This window comes from Durio zibethinus, chromosome 27 (genome assembly GCF_047325235.1).
Source record: "Durio zibethinus cultivar Kanyao isolate XHJ-2024 chromosome 27, ASM4732523v1, whole genome shotgun sequence".
Taxonomy (NCBI): domain Eukaryota; kingdom Viridiplantae; phylum Streptophyta; class Magnoliopsida; order Malvales; family Malvaceae; genus Durio; species Durio zibethinus.
In genome coordinates this window covers 17,177,095-17,198,458 of record NC_143188.1, presented here as the reverse complement: position 1 = coordinate 17,198,458, position 21,364 = coordinate 17,177,095, and the positions used below count along the sequence as shown (strand labels likewise).

The following is a 21,364-nucleotide window of genomic DNA, read 5'->3' as shown; positions in this document are numbered from 1 at the left end:
TCACGACTCGATTTTAATTCAATTGAGTTTCAGGCTCGATTTCAATTTAATTGGATTTAAATTTTGATTTCGATTGAGCCTGAAGCTTATTTTGTTCTTTAGGTCTAACCTGCTTTTTATTTTATTTTTGTTAAATTAAACAAAATACACAAAAAATAAGAAAAATGAAAAGAAAAAAAAAACAAAAAAATATTAAAGAAAAAAACAAAGAAGAGGAAGCTGGTGCCTGGTATCGTGCACGGCACCACTGGCACCACCTGCCCATGCTAGGCCTTATGTCACCTGCTCAGGTACATGGCAAAGACTAGACAATACAAAAGAATAATGGGACAAAGAAGGGGCTGATGCTGTGGCACCCCCTTTTGCTAAGCCCTATGCCATTCACCCAGGCACAAGGCATGGCCGAAGCTTTATAAATAGAGCTCTGTGCCAGACTAAAAAAGGGAAGAAAGAGGAGACCCTGCAAAAAAGAGAGAGAGAGAGAGAGAAAAACATTCTGTGAAAAAAAACACAAAAAAAAATAACAAACTCAGTCATCAGGAATAGGAAACCCAGCGCTAAGAGCTCCTGCAAAAAAAGAAGCAAAGTCAATTAAAAGAAAAAGTCAGAATACAAAAAAAAAAAGAGTTCAGCCAAATGTTAGAAGGTAGATCTAGGGGATTTGGGACTTTTTTTTTGTTAAATGGGGTTGGATTTAGGTTTAGGAAGTCGATGGGAGTGCTTTGGGACTTTTTAAGATTTTTCGGTAGTCGACTACGGTGGCCGACGACCGACGATTGACCAACAAAGGTGATAGACAGTGACCGACCGATTGGCTAAATAGAGAAGGTCTGAGAAAGGGAGGAGTTAGAGAGAGAGGGAGAAGAGAAAAAATGAGATAAAGAAAAAAATTTTGGGTTTTATAGAAAGCTCATAGCCTAAAACAACGTCGTTTCATTAAAAGGCTAAAATGACGTCGTTTTGACTATAAGAGGATTCGTGCATCAGCCTAACCCAACTTAGAATCCGTGCACTTGACCCGTGACCTGCCTCTGTCCTAGACCCAGACCGGTCCAGTTGAACTGACTTGGACTAAACTAGACCGGCTCTAAACCACCGAACCACCTAGACCGAACCAGACTAACGTTGATCGGACTGTTGACTGGTCCAATTTAGGTAAAAAAAAATTTTTTTTGAATTTTTCTTATATTATATATATATTGTTTTTATAATATTTATGCATATTAAAATATTTAAATTTGTTAGAATAAATTTTTATGTAGTTAAAATTTTTATAATTTTGTTAATTTTAAGATAAACTTTGAAAATAATAATAATAATAATAATAATAAACTTATTAATAGTATAAAATTGAATAAAATGTAAGAAAAGGAAATTTTTATCCGATGATGAGATTCATAGGTACTTTGAGTAGTGATACCTATGAAATCTCTAGGTGAAAAGATTTTTTTAAATACTACAAGTGTATTAGAGTATTTATAAAAAAATTTCAATACAATAAACTTTTTTTTTTGTTATAAAATAAAAAAACTAATAAATTAAGAAAAAGTAATAAAAAATGAGAAAAAATATTTATCCGATGATGGGATTCTAAAAGTATTCCAAGTAGAGATGTTTTAAGAAATCTCTAAGTGAGAATATATTTTTTAAATATTACTAGTGTATTGAAATATTTATAGAAAATCTTCAATATAATAGAAATTCCTCTTTTTTTCAATTTTTAAAATGAAAATATTAATAAAAATTAATAAAATTTCTAAACAAAAAATAAAATGTGTACATTAACATATTATCACTTGCATTGCATGCATGGCATAATTTTTTTGTAAAAAATAAATTTGAGCCTCCGATAATGAGATTCTAAAGTATTTCGAGAAGCGATGCCTAAGAAATCTCTAACTGAGAAAAAGTTCTTCTAATGTTACCAACGTACTGAAATATCTTAAGAATTATTTCAATAAAAAGGTTCTAATTTATTTTTCTCGAATAAAATTTAAGCACTAAATTAATAATAAAAAAATGATTTCCAATAAATTAAAAAATCAATAAATTTTTTTAAAACACCGAAAATGAGACTATTTTTTTATCAAAATCAAAGGATAACGCGTAGTTAATTAGTACCATTTTTAAATAGGCGCTGTGGGGTGCTAATTCTTTCTTACACGTAATCGACTCTCAAATCCAGATTGTTTTGCAGACCCTAATTTTTTTTTAATAAATTTTATTAAAAGGATAGATTTTAATAGGTGGCCAATCGTACTTAGCCAAAAAAGATTGGTGGCAACACCATTTTTTTTGTTTTCATTTCCAAATTCGTGTGGCAGCTCCAAAACCGTTATGACAGCTAATGGTGACTTCGCTAGGGATGCCATTTGTTTTCCAGAGTCAGGCTAAAATTAACTACGTGTTATCCTTAAATTTTGATTTAAACAATCTTAGTCGATTTTTAGTTTTTAATTCTTTTTACTTTCAATTAAAAAAAAAGGCCAAACAAACCAAAAACAAACCAAAAAACGAAAATAAAAAATTTTCATACACATTTCTTTTATTGTTTTTTCGTATCTATTATTCTAAATAAATTAGGAAATATGTGCACACACAATGAACGATGCATCTCATTCATAAGCTCTATACCCGAGCTCTGTCCCTTATAGGAGAAAGTAAAGTATATATGCCATTGTGAGGTGATAACCTCTGCAATAGCAAGCAAAATAATTCTACTCAAATTGAACCCTTTCCATTTGTAACCTATGATGGGTGAGGATAGGGCTACCTTATTAGTCCAGTGTGGACAACAGTAAAGAATAATTTGAGAACCTTTAGATGCATGTTAACCTAAACCCAGCATGTGATAAGTCTAAAAAGCTAACATTAGGTAGAGCCTTGTCCATCCCTTTGTAGAAAATACCTAAGTCCAAAAGTTGTAGGTAATGCAAAACAAAACAAAACAAAACCAAAAACCTCAAAACACAAAAAAAATATTTTCTCTCAAACCACATTTTCACACTAACTCAATTTTGTTTTGTTTTCTTTTTCTTTTTTCATTAATCATATCATACAGTTCTGCATCAAGGTATTTACTCTAGGACATATTTCTCTCGAAAAGTCTTCATGGATCTCGTAGAACTACATATTTGCTCATCCTTAGTTAGTGTCCCATGTGAGCCATATAATGAAGTACATGTTTGGTCGAAAGAAGTCCAACAAAAGAATAAAGATTGCTTACCTACCGACTATGTGTCTACATTGCCCGACAAGGTGCACTTGGATCTTACACAGAATGATTTAGAAGACTTAACCATTATCTGAGGTCAGTTAAATGAAGAGAAAAAAAAAACTTTTTGCAAGAAGTATAGGTAGATCGTATCCCTTATTTCGACAATGATGGATAAACAGTTGATTATGACAGTTATACAGTTTCGAGATCCGTCCTATAGACGTTTCACTTTTAATCAAGAAGATTTGATGCCAACTATTGAAGAGTACTCAGTTTTACTTAGGATAGAACTATAATGTCCAAATAAAGTGTTTACCTGAAAGCTGGAATCAGGTTACCGTAAAAGGTTGGCTAAGCTTATGGGGGTTAAAGTAGAAACCATTAATTCTTTCGCGAAGCCTAAAGGTGAACATCTTGACATCCGTTGAGACTTTTTTTGAAACTTTATTCAAAGGCATTTCAATAATGATCAAGGCATGGCTGTGTTCGCTCTAACATTGTATGGCATGATAATTTTTTCGAAGACTTTGGGTTACATTAAGATAACTGTGGTAGATTTTTTTGAGCAAATTAAAACTGAAGTAATTAATCTCACGCCAGTAGTCTTAGCAGAAACCATCCAATCATTGAATTTCTGTCGATAAAGTGGAAAGGGACGGTTCATAGGATATGCATCGCTATTGTATGTATGGGTTAGAAGTCATTTTAAGTGTGGAAAGAGTGTTTTTTCAAAGCCGTATCTTCAAAATAAGGCACCAATTGAAAAGTTCTATAGAAGTCAATGGTCGACATTGAAGACCAATAAAAAGTGAGTTTTATTCTTACGAAGGCTTTCCGAGGATAAAATTGAATAGATGATGCATTGGACGCCTCGGGTGCCCTTGTTATATTATGAAGGAAACGAGTCGTGGATACCACTGTTAGGCTATAAGGTGTTATAAGTTATGTTCCGTTAATGGTACTTAGAAACAGTTTGTTCCTATCACTCATGCCCTAATCTAAGTAGAATTCATTTATGAGGAACCGAATCCATTAAGAACCTCAGAGCAGTTAATCCTAGCCTGAAAAAAAAATGAAGAATGAGGTTAGGGCCTTTCATCGATAAAGTTACCCTTGATTATTAAATTTGGAAAGCAAAGTGGCTTAGAAACATAATACTCCATCCTGATGATAGCTCATATCAATCGGTTAATTTTTTGAAAGAGGTACAATTATCAAAAGTTAAGCTTGTCAAGAAAGAATTAGAAACTGAAAAAAAAATAACAAGAAAAAATTTGAGACTTCATGAGAATGTAAGACAATTAAAATATAGAGCATATTAGAAAAAGTCATAAAACAAAGGGTTGTGGCCAATAGTGATTTGAAAGATCTATACCAGAAAAATAAAAGGTTACAAGTCTAATTCAAAACCAAGAAAGTCACCAAGTTTTACCTTAGTCGGTAAAGCGAAATGGATGAGCTCCAAGAGGAAATGAATCAATGGAAGGGCAAAGCTCAAGAAAAGTAAGAAGAGGCCACCAAAATTTTTCAAGAATACCAGAATTGGAAGGGGCTATACTTTACAGCTTTAGCAAGATTGGTGGAATGCCAAAAACAAAAGGAAAAATTGAAAGCCATACTTGCAAAAGAGAGAAGAAAGCACTTTGAAGTACTAAATGAAAAAAAATCACTTTGCAAAAGTGATCCAAGGGTTGGAGCTATAATTGCAAGACCATAAGCACCATATTTCGACAATAATAGATGAATGGCATAGAAGGGAAAAAGAATGGATCTTCGCATGTGATTCAAAAAAAGATACCCGTATGAGATGGAAAACAAAAAGTTTATGAAGGTAACAGTACATAGAGCACATAACCAGTCAAGTTTGCAAGGCAGTAAAAAAAGCATGAGAGATGATTGAAAAGGTAAAAACATTAAAAAGAAAAGTCAATCCTATAGGAGAATATGGACAACATCTAGTAGACTTTCTAGATGAAGTCAAGGATTATTATAAATAAGTTAAATGCTTTTATGGATATAATTCTAGGATGATAAATCTCATGTAACAAAATTGTATGAAATTAATGAAAATTTCTAGTGTTAAAATTTGTCTAAGAGCAAATATCTTTCACTTGCATTCATGCATCACGTACATCATTTTTATTTTTTTTCAAAAAAATAAAATTTTCAACACATGGCATTTTGATTTTTTTTTTTTAATTTTTGTTGTAATAAAAGTTCAAAAATAGCTCGCCTATCAAAAATTTTGACTCAACCTACTCGTCACTCATACAACACAAGAGCTCAAACAAGAATCATGAAATAAGTGTAGGCCAATCAATTTGAAAAGATTAAAAAAGCTCAAGAAAAACTAAAAGAGGATCTTAATAGGATAATGGATATGCTCAAGAATCTGGATAAAAGAAAAGCAGTGGAAGAAAATCCTAGCCTCCAAAAGCAATCACCAGACATAACGGATCTTATATACCCTCTAGGGTTTAAGCTGCGGCTAACCTAACCTTTTCAAGGAATTAGAATTCAAATTCCTACTCCTAGAGGATATTCCAATCCTTATCCAAAAATGACATCAACACCTACCCTCGGATAGGTCCAAAATTTTTTTAATCCTATTATGATGAAAAAACCACTTGAGTCAATCTTGGTTCCTGACTTGGATGATTCTAAAGAGAGAGAAAAACTAAGGATAAAGATACTTGAGAAAGTAAAAGATATTAGTACCCAAGAGAAGATGAAGTTATTGGAAGAAAGGTTTAGGGCCGTAGAGGGAATAAATTTTTATGGCTCCACAGATGCAATCGAGCTTTGTTTGGTCCTAGATGTGGTCATTCCGTCTAAATTTAAGGTCTTTGAATTTGAAAAATATAATGGTATGAAATGTCCAATTACTCATATCGTCATGTATTATCGTAAGATGACAGCGCATGCTCATGACGAGAAGTTGTTTATGTATGTATTTCAAGATAACCTTACGAGATCTACAGTCAGATGGTATGTTTAACTAGATAAGACTCGTATTCATTCCTGGTAAAAGCTTCAAGGCCATTCCTTACATAATATCAGCATGTCATGGATTTTGCTCCAAATCATCTATCTCTATAGAGTATGAAAAAAAAGTAACTGAGAGCTTTAAAGAATATGCACAGAGATAGAGAGATGTGGTTGCATAAGTCCAACCTTCTCTCATCGAGAAAGAGACAACTATCTTATTTGTGAACACTCTAAAAGTATCATACTACGAGAGATTGATAGGTAATACAATCAAGAACTTTACAGATATAGTGATATCAAATGAGATTATTGAAATTACCATAAAGAATGACAAACTTGATGTAAGAGAGACAAATGGTGCAAAGAAAGGTGCAGCACCGAAAAAGAAATCAAATGGAACTCAAGCGATGAATTACATGGGGCAACAGTTTAAAGGTTTCACTCCATACCCACTCCAGTGTACCAAACCCATTACCCTCTCATAAATAATATTACATTTGTTTCTCATCCATATAAGTCATACCAGCCATTACCACAACTAGCTTATCCACCTCAGTTTCAGCTATCCTTTCAAACACCCATCTATTCCTATAATCATCCTGCTGCAACTACAAGACCAGAATGAAGACTAGTCCAAATAATGGTTCAAGACCCCCAAGAAATACCTAGAAAAAATCTACTTTTGACCCCATTCCCATGACATACACAGATTGGTATCCTCAACTTATTGAGAAACATTTACTCGCTCTTGTTATTGTTGAACCCTTAAAACCTTCATTTTTCAAATGGTATGACCCCAATGCGTATTATGATTATCATTATGGAAACCCAGATAATTTCACTGAGAATTGTACTGCTTTGAAGCATAAAGTGCAAGAGTTAATCAATAAAAGGGTGTTAAATTTTGAAACTAGCCAATGAAGAACTTTAAATGTTAATAGGAACCCTCTATTGAACCACACTAAATCATCAATAAATGTTTTGATTGATGAGCAAGCAAGCTATGTGAAAAGAAGAATAAAAGAAGTCAAAACTCTAATGGCTAAGGTGTTTGAAATCTTAGTTAAAGCTGACATGTTAAGATCAATAGAGCATTAAAATTACTTTGAAAAGGTTAATTCTATTGAGAGATGATACTATCACAAAGGTGCTTTGGGGCACTCTATCGAAAGTTGTGACCAATTCTGTTAAGAGGTGCAGAAGTTGATAGATATGGGTCAGATAGAGTTTTATAAAGAAAAAAAAGAGTTGGTGAAAGCTAAAATGTCTACTATTGATTCAAAAAATAAGTTTGTACGTAAACCAGTAATAATTTATTATGATGAGAAATCAACACTGAGGCTAGAAGAGCCCATTTCTCGATCAGTAGTGACAATTAAAGTTCTTAGCCCTTTTTTATACTAGAATGATAAAGTAGTACTATAAAAGTATGATTATGATATTATAGTTAATTCAGATACTACAAACATAACGTGCATAAGAGGTATAACTCGAAATGAAAGGTGTTATACTCCAGAAGCTTTAGAGAAAGCTAAAAAAAAAAAGCAATGGTAAAAGAAGAAGAGAGAAATTAGAATAATCTTGTCACAGTCCCAGATAAAGAATGTCAAAAGTCGATCTCTGAAAGTGAAGCTTATGAAATTTTAAAGCTAATAAAATATAACGAGTATAGTGTGGTAGAACAGTTGAACAAGATACCAACTAAAATTTTGCTATTGTCATCATTGTTAAGCTCAAAGTCACACCGTAATACTGTATTGAAAGTGCTCAATCAAGCATATGTGTCTCATAATGTATCTATTAAGTACACAGAATAGCTTATTGATAATTTGATAATTTCATACTATATTTCTTTCAGTGATGAAGAGATTTCTCCTAAAAGTTGAGAAAGTACCAAAGCTCTCCACATTATTGTAAAATACAAAAGTCATATAATGGCTAATGTTTTGATTGATAATTGCTCATCCATCAATGTTATGCCTATGATTACTTTGGCAAAATTACCTGTGGATGAATCTTACATAAAATCTAGTCATATAATAGTTCAAGCCATTGATGAGACCCACAGAGTGGTGCTGAAAGATATAGAAATGTCTTTACAGATTGGTCTGTGTACTTTCAACGTAAAATTTCAAGTTATGGATATCTCTTTCACATATAGTTGCTTGTTGGATAAGCCATGGATTCATATGGCAGGTGCTGTTCCATCATCATTGCATCAAAAAGTTAAATTCATTATTGATGAAAAATTGACATATGTGGTAGGAGAAAAAATTTACTGATAACTCAACCAATAAATACTCTTTATGTGAAAGCAACAAATGAAGCCTTGAAGTGCTCTTATAGATCTTTCGAGATTGCTAACGTAACCTATATGGCTGAAAGATCTAAATTATATTCACCACACCTGTCTATGACTACTAAAATGGTCATTAAGCAACTCACTGAAATAAGATGGCAATCTAAAACTGACTAGAAAAGAACCTACAAGGAATCATAGAGCCACCAGCAGTATATGACAAGAAAAATAGATTCGGCTTAAGATATAAACCAACAAGAGGGGACAAAATATAGATGGTGAATAAAAAGAAAGATAAAAGAATGGTTAATCTTAAGGAATATGAGTTGAAGTCAGAGCCTATAGTCATTCCATACCTCTATGATTTTTTTCATTCGGGAAGATATATTTACTCAAATTTGCCTGGAACCTTAAGTGTAAGATTCGTGAAAGAGTTTTTCAAGCTGGCCATTCAAATGGTGAATGATGAAGAAAAGAAGAGGCTAGATAAAGAGCTATTCGTGCACCTTTATCCTTCAAGTTTTGAGCTAAATAACTAGAGAGTCAAAGAGCTGCCTATTGTCTTTAAAACTTCTAAAAAGTAATGTATTGTAGAACTTTAAATCCTTAATTGCTTGTCATGAGCATTAGGTGATCTTTTATGGTGTCTTTATGTTTGTCGTTTTAATAAAAGACTTAGAAGATGCAGCCGTATTTTTTCTATTATTTTCATTTTCATTTGGCTTTTTATTTTCTCTTTTCATCATTTTCTTGCCATTTCATTTTTGTGTGCCAATAGTCTATTCATCTTACCTTTTTTAGGGTCTCAAATAATTAACATAAAGATAATCATAACAATAATCTCGGATTTAATTTTAAAAACTTAATTCATGTTGACAAACTTGATAATGAAAAAGATTCAGATAATTACACATTACCTCCTGATTTCTTAAAATTAATAGAACAAGAAGATAAATCAATTGAACCCTATCAGAAAATTATCGAGTTAGTAAATTTGAGGGATAATGAAAATAGAAGAGAAGTCAAAGTTGAAACATCTTTTTTACCAGCTGAAAGGTAAAAGCTAGAAGAGCTGCTTCGAGAATATGTGAATGTGTTCCGTGGTCTTACCAGGATATGTTAGGACTCAACACTGATATTATAGAGCACAAATTGCCTTTGAAACTAGAATGTAAGTCAGTGTAGCAAAAGCTAAGGTACATGACACTAGAGATGCTGCTAAAAATTAAAGAAAAAGTGAAAAAGCAATTTGATATAAGATTTTTGAAGGTGACAAAATATCCTGAATGGGTAGCTAACATAGTGCCAGTTTTTAAAAAAGATGAAAAAGTGAGAATGTGTGTTGATTATCGAGATCTGAAAAGGGAGAGTCTTAAAGATATTTTTTTTTACCTCACATCGATACTCTAGTGGATAATATTGCTAGGCATTCGACCTTTTCCTTTATGGATGGCTTTTCAGGCTACAATTAGATCAAGATGGCCCAAGATGATATGAAAAAAACCACATTTGTGACCATATGAAAGGACGTTCTGTTACAAAGTCATGTCGTTTGGGTTAAAAAATGCTGGTGCTACTTATCAAAGAGCAATGGTGACTCTCTTTCATGACATGATGTATAAAGAGATAAAAATATATGTGGATGATATTATTGTAAAATCTCGTGAAAGAGAGGATCATGTAATCAATCTCAAAAAGCTGTTTGATAGGTTGAGAATATTTTAGCTAAAGTTGAATCTTGCTAAATGTACATTTAGTGCTAAATCAAAAAAAGTATTGAGCTTTGTGGTAGTAAAAGAAGAATCAAAGTTGATCCAAATAAGATACAAGCCATCCAAAACTTATCCCCTCCTTATACCCCGAAAGAGGTACGAGGCTTTATGAGAAGATTAAATTATATTACTTGTTTCATCTCTTAACTCACCTATAAATGCGATCTCATTTTTAAGTTTCTTAGAAAATATGATCCAGAAGAGTGGAATGATGAATGTTAAGAAGCTTTTGATAAAATCAAAAAATATTTATCAAATCTACCTGTGTTAGTGCCATCAGTTCTTGAAAAGCCCTTGATTTTGTACTTAACGGTACATAAAAATTTAATGGGATGTGTGTTGGGGCAAAGAGATAAAACTAACAAGAAAGAACAAGCAATTTACTATTTGAGCAATAAATTCACTAATTACGAGTCCAAGTATTCACCATTAAAGAAGATGTGTTGTGCATTAGCTTGGACAGCTCGAAGGCTTCGACAATACATGCTTTATCATACCACTTGGCTTATAGCAAAGTTGGATCCTATTAGTATATCTTCGAGAAGCCCTCATTGATGGAAAGAATAGCACGGTGGTAATTTATGCTTTTAGAATATGATATTATTTATGTGACTCAAAAGGCTATAAAAGGAAGTGTAATAGCTAAGTTTTTTTATTGATCGTGCTGTCGAAAATTATAAAACCAATGAACCTAGATTTTTCTGATGAAGATGTGATGGCCATTGAAAAAAATGAACCTATTGAAAAGTCTTGGAGAATGTATTTTGATTGAGCCATAAATGCTTTAGGCCATGGTATTGGGGCAATTTTAATATCTCTCGACAGGCATTATTATCCCATCACGGCCAGGTTGAATTTCAATTACATAAATAATGTGACTGAATACGAAGCCTGTGTTATGGGTTTGCAAGTAGCAATTGAAAAGAAAATCAAAGTGTTAGATGTGTTTGGAGATTCAGCTCTGGTTTTTTATAAGTTACAAGAAAAATAGGAGACAAGAGATTCTAATTTATAAGAAAATTCACCCTCGTTGCTTTAGGGAAGGAGACTTAGTGCTGAAAAGGATCCTTCCAAATCAACATGACAATCGAAAAAAATAGACACCAAATTGAAAGGGGTCATACATGGTGAAAAAGGCTTTTTCTGATGAGGCATTGATTTTGGTAGAAATGGACGAGAGTGATTTACCTACTCTGATAAATTCAGATGCCGTGAAAAAATATTTTGCTTGAAAAAAAATCAAAATATTGAAAAATAATGACTCATCTAAGTTGAAAACTTGAAAATATGGCTTAGATTTACTTACAATACAGAAGGTAAAAGTAGTTTGACAAACTCTGAAGAAGCAAGAAAAGTCATTTGATTTTGTTTTAGAAAAAAAATCTAAAAATATTTTGTTCATGATTATCTTGTGATCATTGCTTGGGCACCTTTGTTTCGACTCAAACACTTTTGTTGTCATGTACCTATTATCAGTCTAATGAAATATGATAGCTTTTCTTTGGAAATAATGCTTGTCCATTCTTTTACCTCATTTGATATCTTGATATCTTTGTTCACCTTACAAATGAATGAGAGAAATGTGTGATTGTATTTTTGCTTGTCTTGACTTAAAATGATGAAAAAACAAAGACGAAAGATCTTAGCATTACTTTTTTAAAAAAAATTGACAAAGGCAAATGAAAAAATATGAGAAAAGCATGACAAAAATTTAATGTTCTAGATTCTTGGAAAAGAAAATATTGTTGAGAAAGAATGCAGCAGTCATATGTTAAGAACAAATTGGTCATATGACGATTGCTAAGATTTAAAAAAAAAAAAAAGAGGTAAGAAGGTGAGAAATTTCAGGAATCTTTTTTCCACAATTGGAAATAAACAATGTTGATTGCATCACATGCATTGCATCTAAAGCACTTAATGCACGTATCCATGAACAGTTATAACAAGGACAAAGACTTTTCATTCCTTAATGAAAAAAACAAAATTTTGGTCTCCAGATGAGGATAATGATCAAAGACTCCAAAAAAAAAAGAAAAAGAGAGAAGTTTGCTTTTTCAAAAAATGGCATTTCATTTTCAAAATAGAATTCCTTTAAAGTTGTTAAGCTTCTGTTGAGATGAGCTTTTTTCAAAATGAAAACTTCTTAAAAGTCGTTGAGCCTCTACTGAGAGAAACTTTTTTAAGATAGAATTTTAAAGTTGTTGAACCTCTACTGAGAGGAGCTTTTTTCAAGATGAGAACTTTTTTAAAACTATTGAGCCTCTGCTTAGGGAAGCCTTTTTCAAGATAAGATTTTAAAGTTATTGAGCCTCTGCTGAGAAGAGCTTTTTCAAGATAAAATTTTAAAGTTGTTGAGCCTCTACTGGTTGTTGAGCCTTTACTGATAAGAGCTTTTTTTAAGATGAGAATTTTAAAATTGTTGAGCCTCTACTAAGAGGAATTTTTTCAAGATATAATTTTAAAGTTGTTAAGCCTCTGCTGATATGAGCATTTTTTAGATTTTAAAATTTTAAAAGTTGTCGAGCCTCAAGTGAGGGGAGGGGAGCATTTTCGATTTGATGAGAAAAGCTTTATGATTAGTTTAAGTTCAAAAAAAAAATCTTTTTGGATTTTGGACAAAATTGTTGTCTTTGTCTTTGCTCTATTCTTGACTCTCAGTAATGTGTAAAGAGGGGCAACTGTAGACACAAAATTTGTTCGAATTTTAATAGTTCTTGGGCTCTCGAGCCGAGACACGATTTCAATTCAATTGGGCTTCAGGCCCAATTTCAATTCAATTGGGCTTCAGGCCCAATTTCAATTCAACAGGGCCTAAAGTTTTATTTTAATTGGGCCCGAAGCCCATTTTGTTGTTTAGGCCCAACTTGCCTTTTATTTTATTTTTTTATTTTATTTTTGTTAAATTAAACAAAATACATAAAAAATGAAAAAAAAACAAACAAAAGAATACAAGAGAAGAAAAAATCAAAAGAGAGGGAGCTGGTGCCTGGTGTCATGCACGACACCATTGGCACCACTCGCCCATGCTAGGCCCTGTGCCACCTGCTCAGGTAAAGGGACAAGACTAGACAATACAAAAGAATAATGAGGTAGAGAGGGGGCTACCTCTGGTAAGCCCTGTGCCACTCATCCAAGCACAAGGCATTGCCGAAGCTCTATAAATAAAGCTCTGTGTTAGACCAAAAAGGGGAGAAAAAAAAAACCCCTGCTAAAAAAAATTCTACCAAACAAAAATAATAATAAAAAATACAGTCCCCTGGAATGGAGAACCCAGCGCCGAGAGCCCCCATGAAAAGAAAAAAATAAAATCAGTCTAAACAAAAAAGCAAGCAAGTTAGAATAACCAAAACAAAGGAAAAGGGTTTGGCCAAAAGTTAGAAGGCAGGTCTAAGGAATTTTAAACCCTTTTTAGAGAAAAGAAGATTGAATTTGTACTTAGGGGGTTGAGAGGAGTTTGTGGGTAAGTTTTGAGATTTTTAGGTGACTGGCGCAGTGGTCGACAACCTCTAACGGCGGTCAACGACCAATTAGGGAGAGAGGTAGAAAGAGTAGGGAGAGAGTTTTTTTTTTTTTTAGAGGAAGAAATAATCTGAAAAAAAAAATGTAAGCTTTTATAGAAATTACCAAAAGCCAAAATGACGCCGTTTCAATAAGCATCAAAACAACGTCATTTTGAAACTCAAGGATCTGCGCATTAACCCATGACCCAACCCCGGGGTCCGCACACCCGACCCGACGACCTATTTCCCCTTTAGCCTCTGATCGGTCCAGTTGAATCGACACAGACCGAACCGAATCAACCCCAAATCGCTGAATCGAAGCCAAACCGCTAAACCAACCAAACTAGATCGAACCGATTGGACCTACGTTGACGAAATCGTTGACAGGTCCAATTCAGGTAAAAAAAAATTTTGAATTTTTTTTATTTTTTTATATATAATATTTTTATAATATTTATGCATATTAAAATATTTATATTTGTTAGAATAAATTTTGTTAAAGTAAATAAAAACAAATGATAAAATATGTAGTTAAAATTTTTATAATTTCGTTAATTTTAAAAATAGACTTTAAAAAAATAATAAAATAATAAAAGTGAACTTTCCAATAATATAAATTAATAAAAAATGTAAGAAAAGAAAATTTTTTATTCAACGATGAGATTCGTAGGTACTTTAAGTAGTGATACTTACAAAATTTTTAGGTGAAAATTTTTTTTTAAATACTACCAGTGTATTGTAGTATTTATAAAAAGTTTTTAATACAATAAAAAAAAATTTTTTCTTGTTAAAAAATTAAAAAATAAAAATTAACTAATAAATTAAGAATAAGCGATCAAAAAATGAATGGAAAAAAGGAAATTTTATCCAATAACGGGATTCTAAAAATATTTCGAGTAGAGATACTTTAAGAAATACCTAAGTGAGAAGATTTTTTTAAAATATTATCAGTGTATTGAAATATTTATGAAAAATCTTCAATATAATAAAAATTTCCTTTTTCTCCAAAATTTTAAATAATAAAAATCAATAAATCAATAACATTTTAAAAAAAGGGATTAATAAGATGTGTGCATTAACTTAGTATCATGTGTATTGCATGTATGACATAGTTTTTATGAAAGATAAATTCGAACCTCTGAAGATGAGATTCTAAGGTATTTCGAGAAGCAAAACCTAAGAAATCTTTAGGTGAGAAAGAGTTCTTCTAATGTTACCAAAGTATTAGAATATTTTAAAAATTATTTCAATAAAAGGGTTTCAATTTATTTTTCTCGAATAAAATTTGAACAATAAATAATAAAAAGATAATATAATATAAATTTAAAAAAATTAATTTCCAATAAATGATAAAAATCAAAAAAATTATTTTTCAAACATCGAAAATGAGATTGTTTTTATCAAAATTAAAGGATAACACTTAGTTAAGTGGTACCATTTTTAAATAGGCGCTATGAGACTACTAATATTTCTTCACGCATAATCGACTTCTGGATCTAAACTGTTTCGCAGACTATAAAATTATTTTTTTAATAAATTTTAACTAATTTTAAAATCTTATTAAAATGATAAATTTTAATAGGTGGCCAATTGCACCTAGCCAAAAAAAATTGGTGACGACTCCTTTTTTCGTTCTTTTGTTTTCATTTCTAAATTCGTCGGGCAGCTCCAAAATCATTACGACACAATATCAAGTTTAAACTCAAATTTAATTTAAAATTTAAGATTTAAAACTTAATTCAAACTCGGTAAATTTTATATTTTTAGTTTGAATTCGACTCAAGATAAAAATTAAATTATTCGAGCTCATTTGATTAGGTTTAATTAATATGTAAAAATAAATTTTATTCTTATATTCAATAAAAGCTTGATTATTTATACTCGAGCTTTAGTTCAAGATATTTTATTAATTAAAATAATTAAAATATATTAAAATATAAAAATTCGATTAGGTTCATGAGTTACTTGATCTAAGTATAAGAATGTTTGAACTTGACTCGATTGATAAGTCGAGCTACTTGAGCTTAAGTTCAACTCAATAATAATTGAACCAAATTCGAATTTTATTCGAATTTTATTCGCATTTTATTCGAATTGAACCTGTATAACTTATTAATATTAGTATATGATTTACATTTCTAGTCTTAATACTGATAGATAAAAAGAAAAATAAAGGGAAAGATTGAGAACTTATCATTAATTGAAAAAAAAACTACAAAATTTACTTTTCACAAAACATTTTTTTAACAAAATTTCATGATAAATAAATTGTTTAGTTTTTAAATTAAAATAAAATATATCATATTCGATAAATTAAAAATAATGACTAAAAATCGTGTATTAAAGATAACTTTAACAAAAAAATCATTAATATGACTCAAATTTAAGATCCAAAACTTTTATGTCAAAGTGAACGATCTTTAACAATTGATTTAATCATGTTGGATTTTGCAAAACATTTTTTAAGGATATGATAGAAATTTTTTTAAAAAATTTGTTTGTGACATTTTACGAAAATAGTCGTTAGACGGGAAATTAAGAATAAACAGGGAATTAGGAAGACAGAAAAATGATAGAAACATAGGGGTAAGGAAAATTTTGAAGAGGAATGGATTATTAAAATAGGCACATTGATTTTTCTAATTTGCTGAGCAAATTAAATAGGGTTTAAATGTTAATTGGCTTTGTTTAATTGGATGAAAGTACCAATAGATATAAGGTTAACAATAAATTATAATTTATAGTATATTTAAAGTAATTTACAAAATCATTATTTATATTTAGATGAGTTTTAAAAAAAAATAAAAAGAAAATGAGTTTTGTGAATTATTAAGAGTATTATAGAGATTTAAAAATAAAAGAAATTACAGAATCTATTTTTAAATATGTGACACCTATCTCAGAAGCTATAAGATTTACAAAATTCTGCTAAAATTATAAATTTTATAAAAAAATTAAATTAAAAGAAATATTCAACTAACTTATATTCTTTTAAATAAAAGAAAAATGATTAGCCATTAAATTTTATTTTCATTTAATTGAGGATTCAAATTAAAAAAACATTTAAGATTTTATTCACATAAAATAAAAAATTTATAATTTAATTAATTATAATACAATATAAAAAATGAAATAATTATTGAATTCTAGTAGTCAACGAAACTTAACAATGAAGGACTTAAGTGAATATTTTGTCAACCAAACCTAGATAAGTCGTCTACAGCAGACGACCGATTTGTAATAATAAAAAAAAATTAAGTGATAAAAAATCATGTATTCATATGATTGTTCAGCTTCACAAATTAAAATAAAATATATCATATTTAATAAATTAAAAATTATATATTCAAGATGATTTTAACAAAAAAATTTTAATTGGATTCAAATTTAAAATAAAAAATTTTTACATCCAAGTGAATGATCCTTAACAATTAAGTTAATTTCTTGTTAGTTTTTACAAAATATTTTTTAAAGATATGATAAGAATTTTTTTAAATAAATTATTTGTGAAATTTTATGAAAATAATAGTTAGACGAAAAATTGAGAATAAACAAGGAAATAAAAAGAAAGAAAATTGATAGAAACATGAGGGAAGGGAAAATTTTGAAGAGGAATGGATTATTAAAAGAGGCTCATTGATTTTTCTAATTTGTTGAGCAAATTAGATAGGGTTTAAATGTTAAGTGGCTTTGTTTAATTGGATGAAAGTACTAATACAGATAAGGTTAACAAGAAATTATAAGTTATAGAATATTCAAAGTAATTTACAAAATCATTATTTATATTTAGATGAGTTAAAAAAAAAAAAGAAAATGAGTATACATATTTCTTCCGTTTATTAATTAAATTTTTAAAAAATGCATTTATCAAATATTTAACAGAAAAAACAATTATGTTAAAAGATAAAAAAAATCATCAAATAAAAATTTAATAATCACCCAAAATTTTATTATTTTATTATAATTAATTAAATGTTTAAATATTTATTTTTATCAATTAAATTTTTATTAAACAAAAAGTGATTAATCATTAATATTTATTTTTATTTAATTGAGAATTCCAATCGAAATAAAAATAATTATTTAAGTTTAATTCATCTAAAATAAAAAATTTATAAGTTATTTAATTATAATAAAATATAAATAATTTAAATAATTATTAAATTCTAGTAGTCAACGAAACTTAACGGCGAAGGATTTAAGTGAATATTTTGTGAACCAAACCTAGACACGTCGTCTCCAGCAGACGACCGACCTGTAATAATAAAAAAAATAACAAAAAAACCTCCAGCAGACGACCGACCTGTAATACTATAAAAGAAGTGATTACAAGATAGTGAAGAGAGAACAGGTGAAATCCCATTTTTCCTTATATAATGTCTGATCCAAAATTTAGAAGAACAATGGATTTTACAAAGTTGTTGCCCGAAGAGTGCATGTGTCTGATCATATCATTGACTTCGCCTCGAGACGCATGTCGATCGGCCCTGGTTTCTCCTGCCTTGAGATCAGTTGCAGACTCTGATGATGTGTGGGAGAGGTTTCTGCCTTGTGATTATCAGGAAATCATTTCAAGATACTCATCTACGTTATTGCTTTCATGGGCAAAGAAGCATATTTATTTTCATCTCTCCTTTCATCCCATTCTGATTGAAAATGGTACCATGGTAAGTTCAAATTTGACCCTGTATCCACTTTTCCAACTTTGTGCTACAAGAACATCTGTTTAGGGGATGTTTTAAATTTAATTTTTAGAATAATTTTAATCATATATAGCATTTTTAAGGGATGTTTGATAATGGACCAGAAGGAATCATGGCTAAGTTGATCAATTTCTTCAAAGCCTCAATTTGTACTATATGGTTTAAATATGTGTTGTTTTGCTCCATTTGGTCCATTTATCTGAAAAATTAAGGTTGCTGGTGTCTAAATAGAGCTTTCAATTGGAGAAAGAGACTGGGAAAAAATGCTATATGCTAGGGGCAAGAGCACTGTCAATTGTATGGGGAGATACACCTCAGTATTGGACATGGACATCTCTCCCAGAATCTAGGTTTGTTCTTGTCGTTTTTTTTTTTTTTTGTTCAATGATATTCTCATCTTAAGATCTTAATTGGCCATGACTCAATACTGCTGCTTGGGAAAAACAATGTCTTTTTTCTTATATTTGTGACTGTCAGGGTTTGATCCCTGATTTAGTACTTATCAACAGATTACGCGACTTTGTTGGCTAGGGAAAACAATATCAATTGCCAAGAAAAGAACTATGCTTATCTGCATAAATCTACAACTTATAGAATGACATTTTTTATGAGCTCAAGTTATTGTGGTTCTGTCTCCAACATATTGACAGGTTCTCTGAAGTTGCTGAGCTCAGGATAGTGTGGTGGCTGGATGTGAAGGGAAGGATTGAGACCATAAATTTATCTCCCGGAACAAACTATGCGGCATACCTTGTGTTTAAGCTTAATGGGAGTAGATATGGGTTTAGAGAGAGAACAGTAGGTTTGCATGTGAACGTGGGAGAAACCGCATCAGGGGAAGTGAGGAGTGTGTTTCTAGACCATCCACAGAATGATCCCCAACAAGCTCAAGAGAGAGGAGATGGGTGGATGGAGATTGAAACGGGTGAGTTTTTCAATGAATGTGGAGGAGATGGGTGGATGGAGATTGAAACGGGTGAGTTTTTCAATGAATGTGGAGATGATGGGTTTCTAGACCATCCACAGAATGATCCCCAACAAGCTCAAAAGAGAGGAGATGGGTGGATGGAGATTGAAATGGGTGAGTTTTTCAATGAATGTGGAGATGATGGGACAGTGGAGTTTTGCCTTCGGGAGATCGACTGTGATTACGATAAGCGTGGCCTCATTATTGAAGGAATTGAGGTGAGGCCTAAAAATATTGGAAGGTAATATCATCTTCTTCTTTCTATTTGGTTCAACATTCCTTTGCAGGATTTGAATATTTAATGTTTTGTATTTGAGAAGAAAAAGTTATGGCATGCACTTTCCAATAACTTTTAAATATTTTACCCCAAAGGCAGATTGTGTTGTAAGTACTATATTTGTAAAGTTTAATATTGTGTAAACATCCCCAAAGGCACATGAGCCAATTACCATATCGGTTATTGAGAATGGTTTGGTTGGTTTTGATTATTTTTTTTAATATGAGAATGGTTTGGTTGGTTTTGATTTTTTTTTTTTTTTTAATAAGGTCGGTTAATTTGGTTATAGATTTTTCAGATCGATCGACCAAATCGACCGGCTGTAAAAAATCCATTACCTGTCTACTACATGCCCAAGTGGTGATGCGGGAATAAAGATGGAATTTGTTAAGATATTATATGAGACGGGAGTAATTGAAATAGTAATGATCGTCTGCTTGCTGTGCGTAGATCCAAAATTTTGTTTTGGAACCTTGGCTTAGAAGAAACACAAGAAATTAACAAGTAGCATGTACAATATCAGCGATAAGTAATGATCTTGTTGTCTGTTTTTAACCTTGTGTTTGGCTTTTTGATAAGAAAAGTATGTTATTTACCTAGTCACTGAACTTTGATCATAGTTTCATCTGCATCACTCAACTTTAATTTATCCCATTAAAATCATTTTTTTTGTACTAAAATATTCATGATAAATAAGTTGCTCAATTTTCAAATTAGGATAAGATATGTTGAAACTAATAACTTAAAATAGATGGTTACAGATTTATCTTATTCTTTCGTTTCACTTGCTTTTTTTATTAGGATAGTGTTCTAAGAGCAACCATGAATTTTTCTTGGTTTCATGTTTCCAACCGCTTAATGAGCACCTTGTTTGTACATGGCAGGGGATTACTCTTTGTCTAGTAGAAATCACCTCAGTAGACAAATTTTCAAGATAAAACAAATCTGAAAATGTTGTTTGTTATTTATTTTCACTCAATTTTTGCAAATTTAAGGAATTTCTTAGGTGTTTTTTGATGTTTTAACGATTGAAACAGAGGGAAATTGATCGAGGAAAGGATTTCTAGGTTTGATTTTATTGTTGGTAGAGGTGAAATAGAGTTTTAGAGGGAAGGAGCAATTGGGTTTCGGATTAGATCTAGACTAATCTAACTCTTTTTATAAGAATCCAACATGAAGAAGGGAAAGAATAGATCGAAAGGAGTTTGAAAATGAAATTTGGTGATTAATTGGCGTCGGCAAGCGGCAGAAGACAACGAACAGAATGGTGGAGGACGATGGCCGGTGACCGTACGATGGCGGCTAGATTTTCTTCCAAGAGAGGGTAGTGAGAAAGTAGAAACTAAAATAAAAAAATCAAATTAATTTTTTTTTCTGTTTTTTCCAAATGTTTTTTTTTTTTTTGTTTAAATTTAAGATAAACTAATTTTAAACACATAGATACACAAAAATATATTCATATATCAAAAAATCTTATATAAATATAAATTTTTATAAATGATAATATAATTTATGAAGTTTAAGAATAATTCATAACTTATATAATCATTTTTATTTAAATTTATAGATTTTAATATAATAAAATTAATTAATTACATATTAAATATACGTATGTAATTATCATCAATTTTAAAGAAAACT

At 30.8% G+C, this 21,364-nt stretch overlaps 2 protein-coding genes across 5 annotated transcripts in view; both read left to right on the top strand.

Moving 5' to 3' along the window:
• LOC111279940 (F-box protein PP2-B11-like) overlaps positions 1 to 21,111 on the top strand; it is a 28,090-nt gene extending 6,979 nt beyond the window's left edge. Inside the window, exon 4 of one of the 4 annotated variants that reach the window (XM_089756274.1) lies at positions 20,608 to 21,111. In XM_089756274.1, coding sequence (XP_089612400.1) covers positions 20,608 to 20,672 — 65 coding nt within the window. In that variant the 3' untranslated portion in view covers positions 20,673 to 21,111. Of the gene's footprint in view, positions 1 to 20,012; positions 20,150 to 20,607 lie in introns of those variants that run through there. The other 3 variants (XM_089756277.1, XM_089756272.1, XM_089756271.1) reach the window with 3 other exon arrangements.
• LOC111280175 (putative F-box protein PP2-B12) lies at positions 18,095 to 19,899 on the top strand. The gene is made up of 3 exons (XM_022867361.2): positions 18,095 to 18,443; positions 18,711 to 18,829; positions 19,130 to 19,899. The coding sequence occupies exons 1-3, from the start codon at positions 18,153 to 18,155 to the stop codon at positions 19,689 to 19,691; spliced, it is 972 nt and encodes a 323-aa protein (XP_022723096.2). The 5' UTR covers positions 18,095 to 18,152; the 3' UTR covers positions 19,692 to 19,899.
• Positions 21,112 to 21,364: the final 253 nt, after the last annotated feature.

Bases quoted from the DNA above. Each gene is read 5' to 3' on its own strand.
- LOC111280175 (XM_022867361.2), top strand. From the start codon at position 18,153: ATGTCTGATCCAAAATTTAGAAGAACAATGGATTTTACAAAGTTGTTG. The intron at 18,444-18,710 runs GTAAGTTCAAAT...GTGTCTAAATAG, and splicing joins TGATTGAAAATGGTACCATG to AGCTTTCAATTGGAGAAAGA. The intron at 18,830-19,129 runs GTTTGTTCTTGT...ACATATTGACAG, and splicing joins ACATCTCTCCCAGAATCTAG to GTTCTCTGAAGTTGCTGAGC.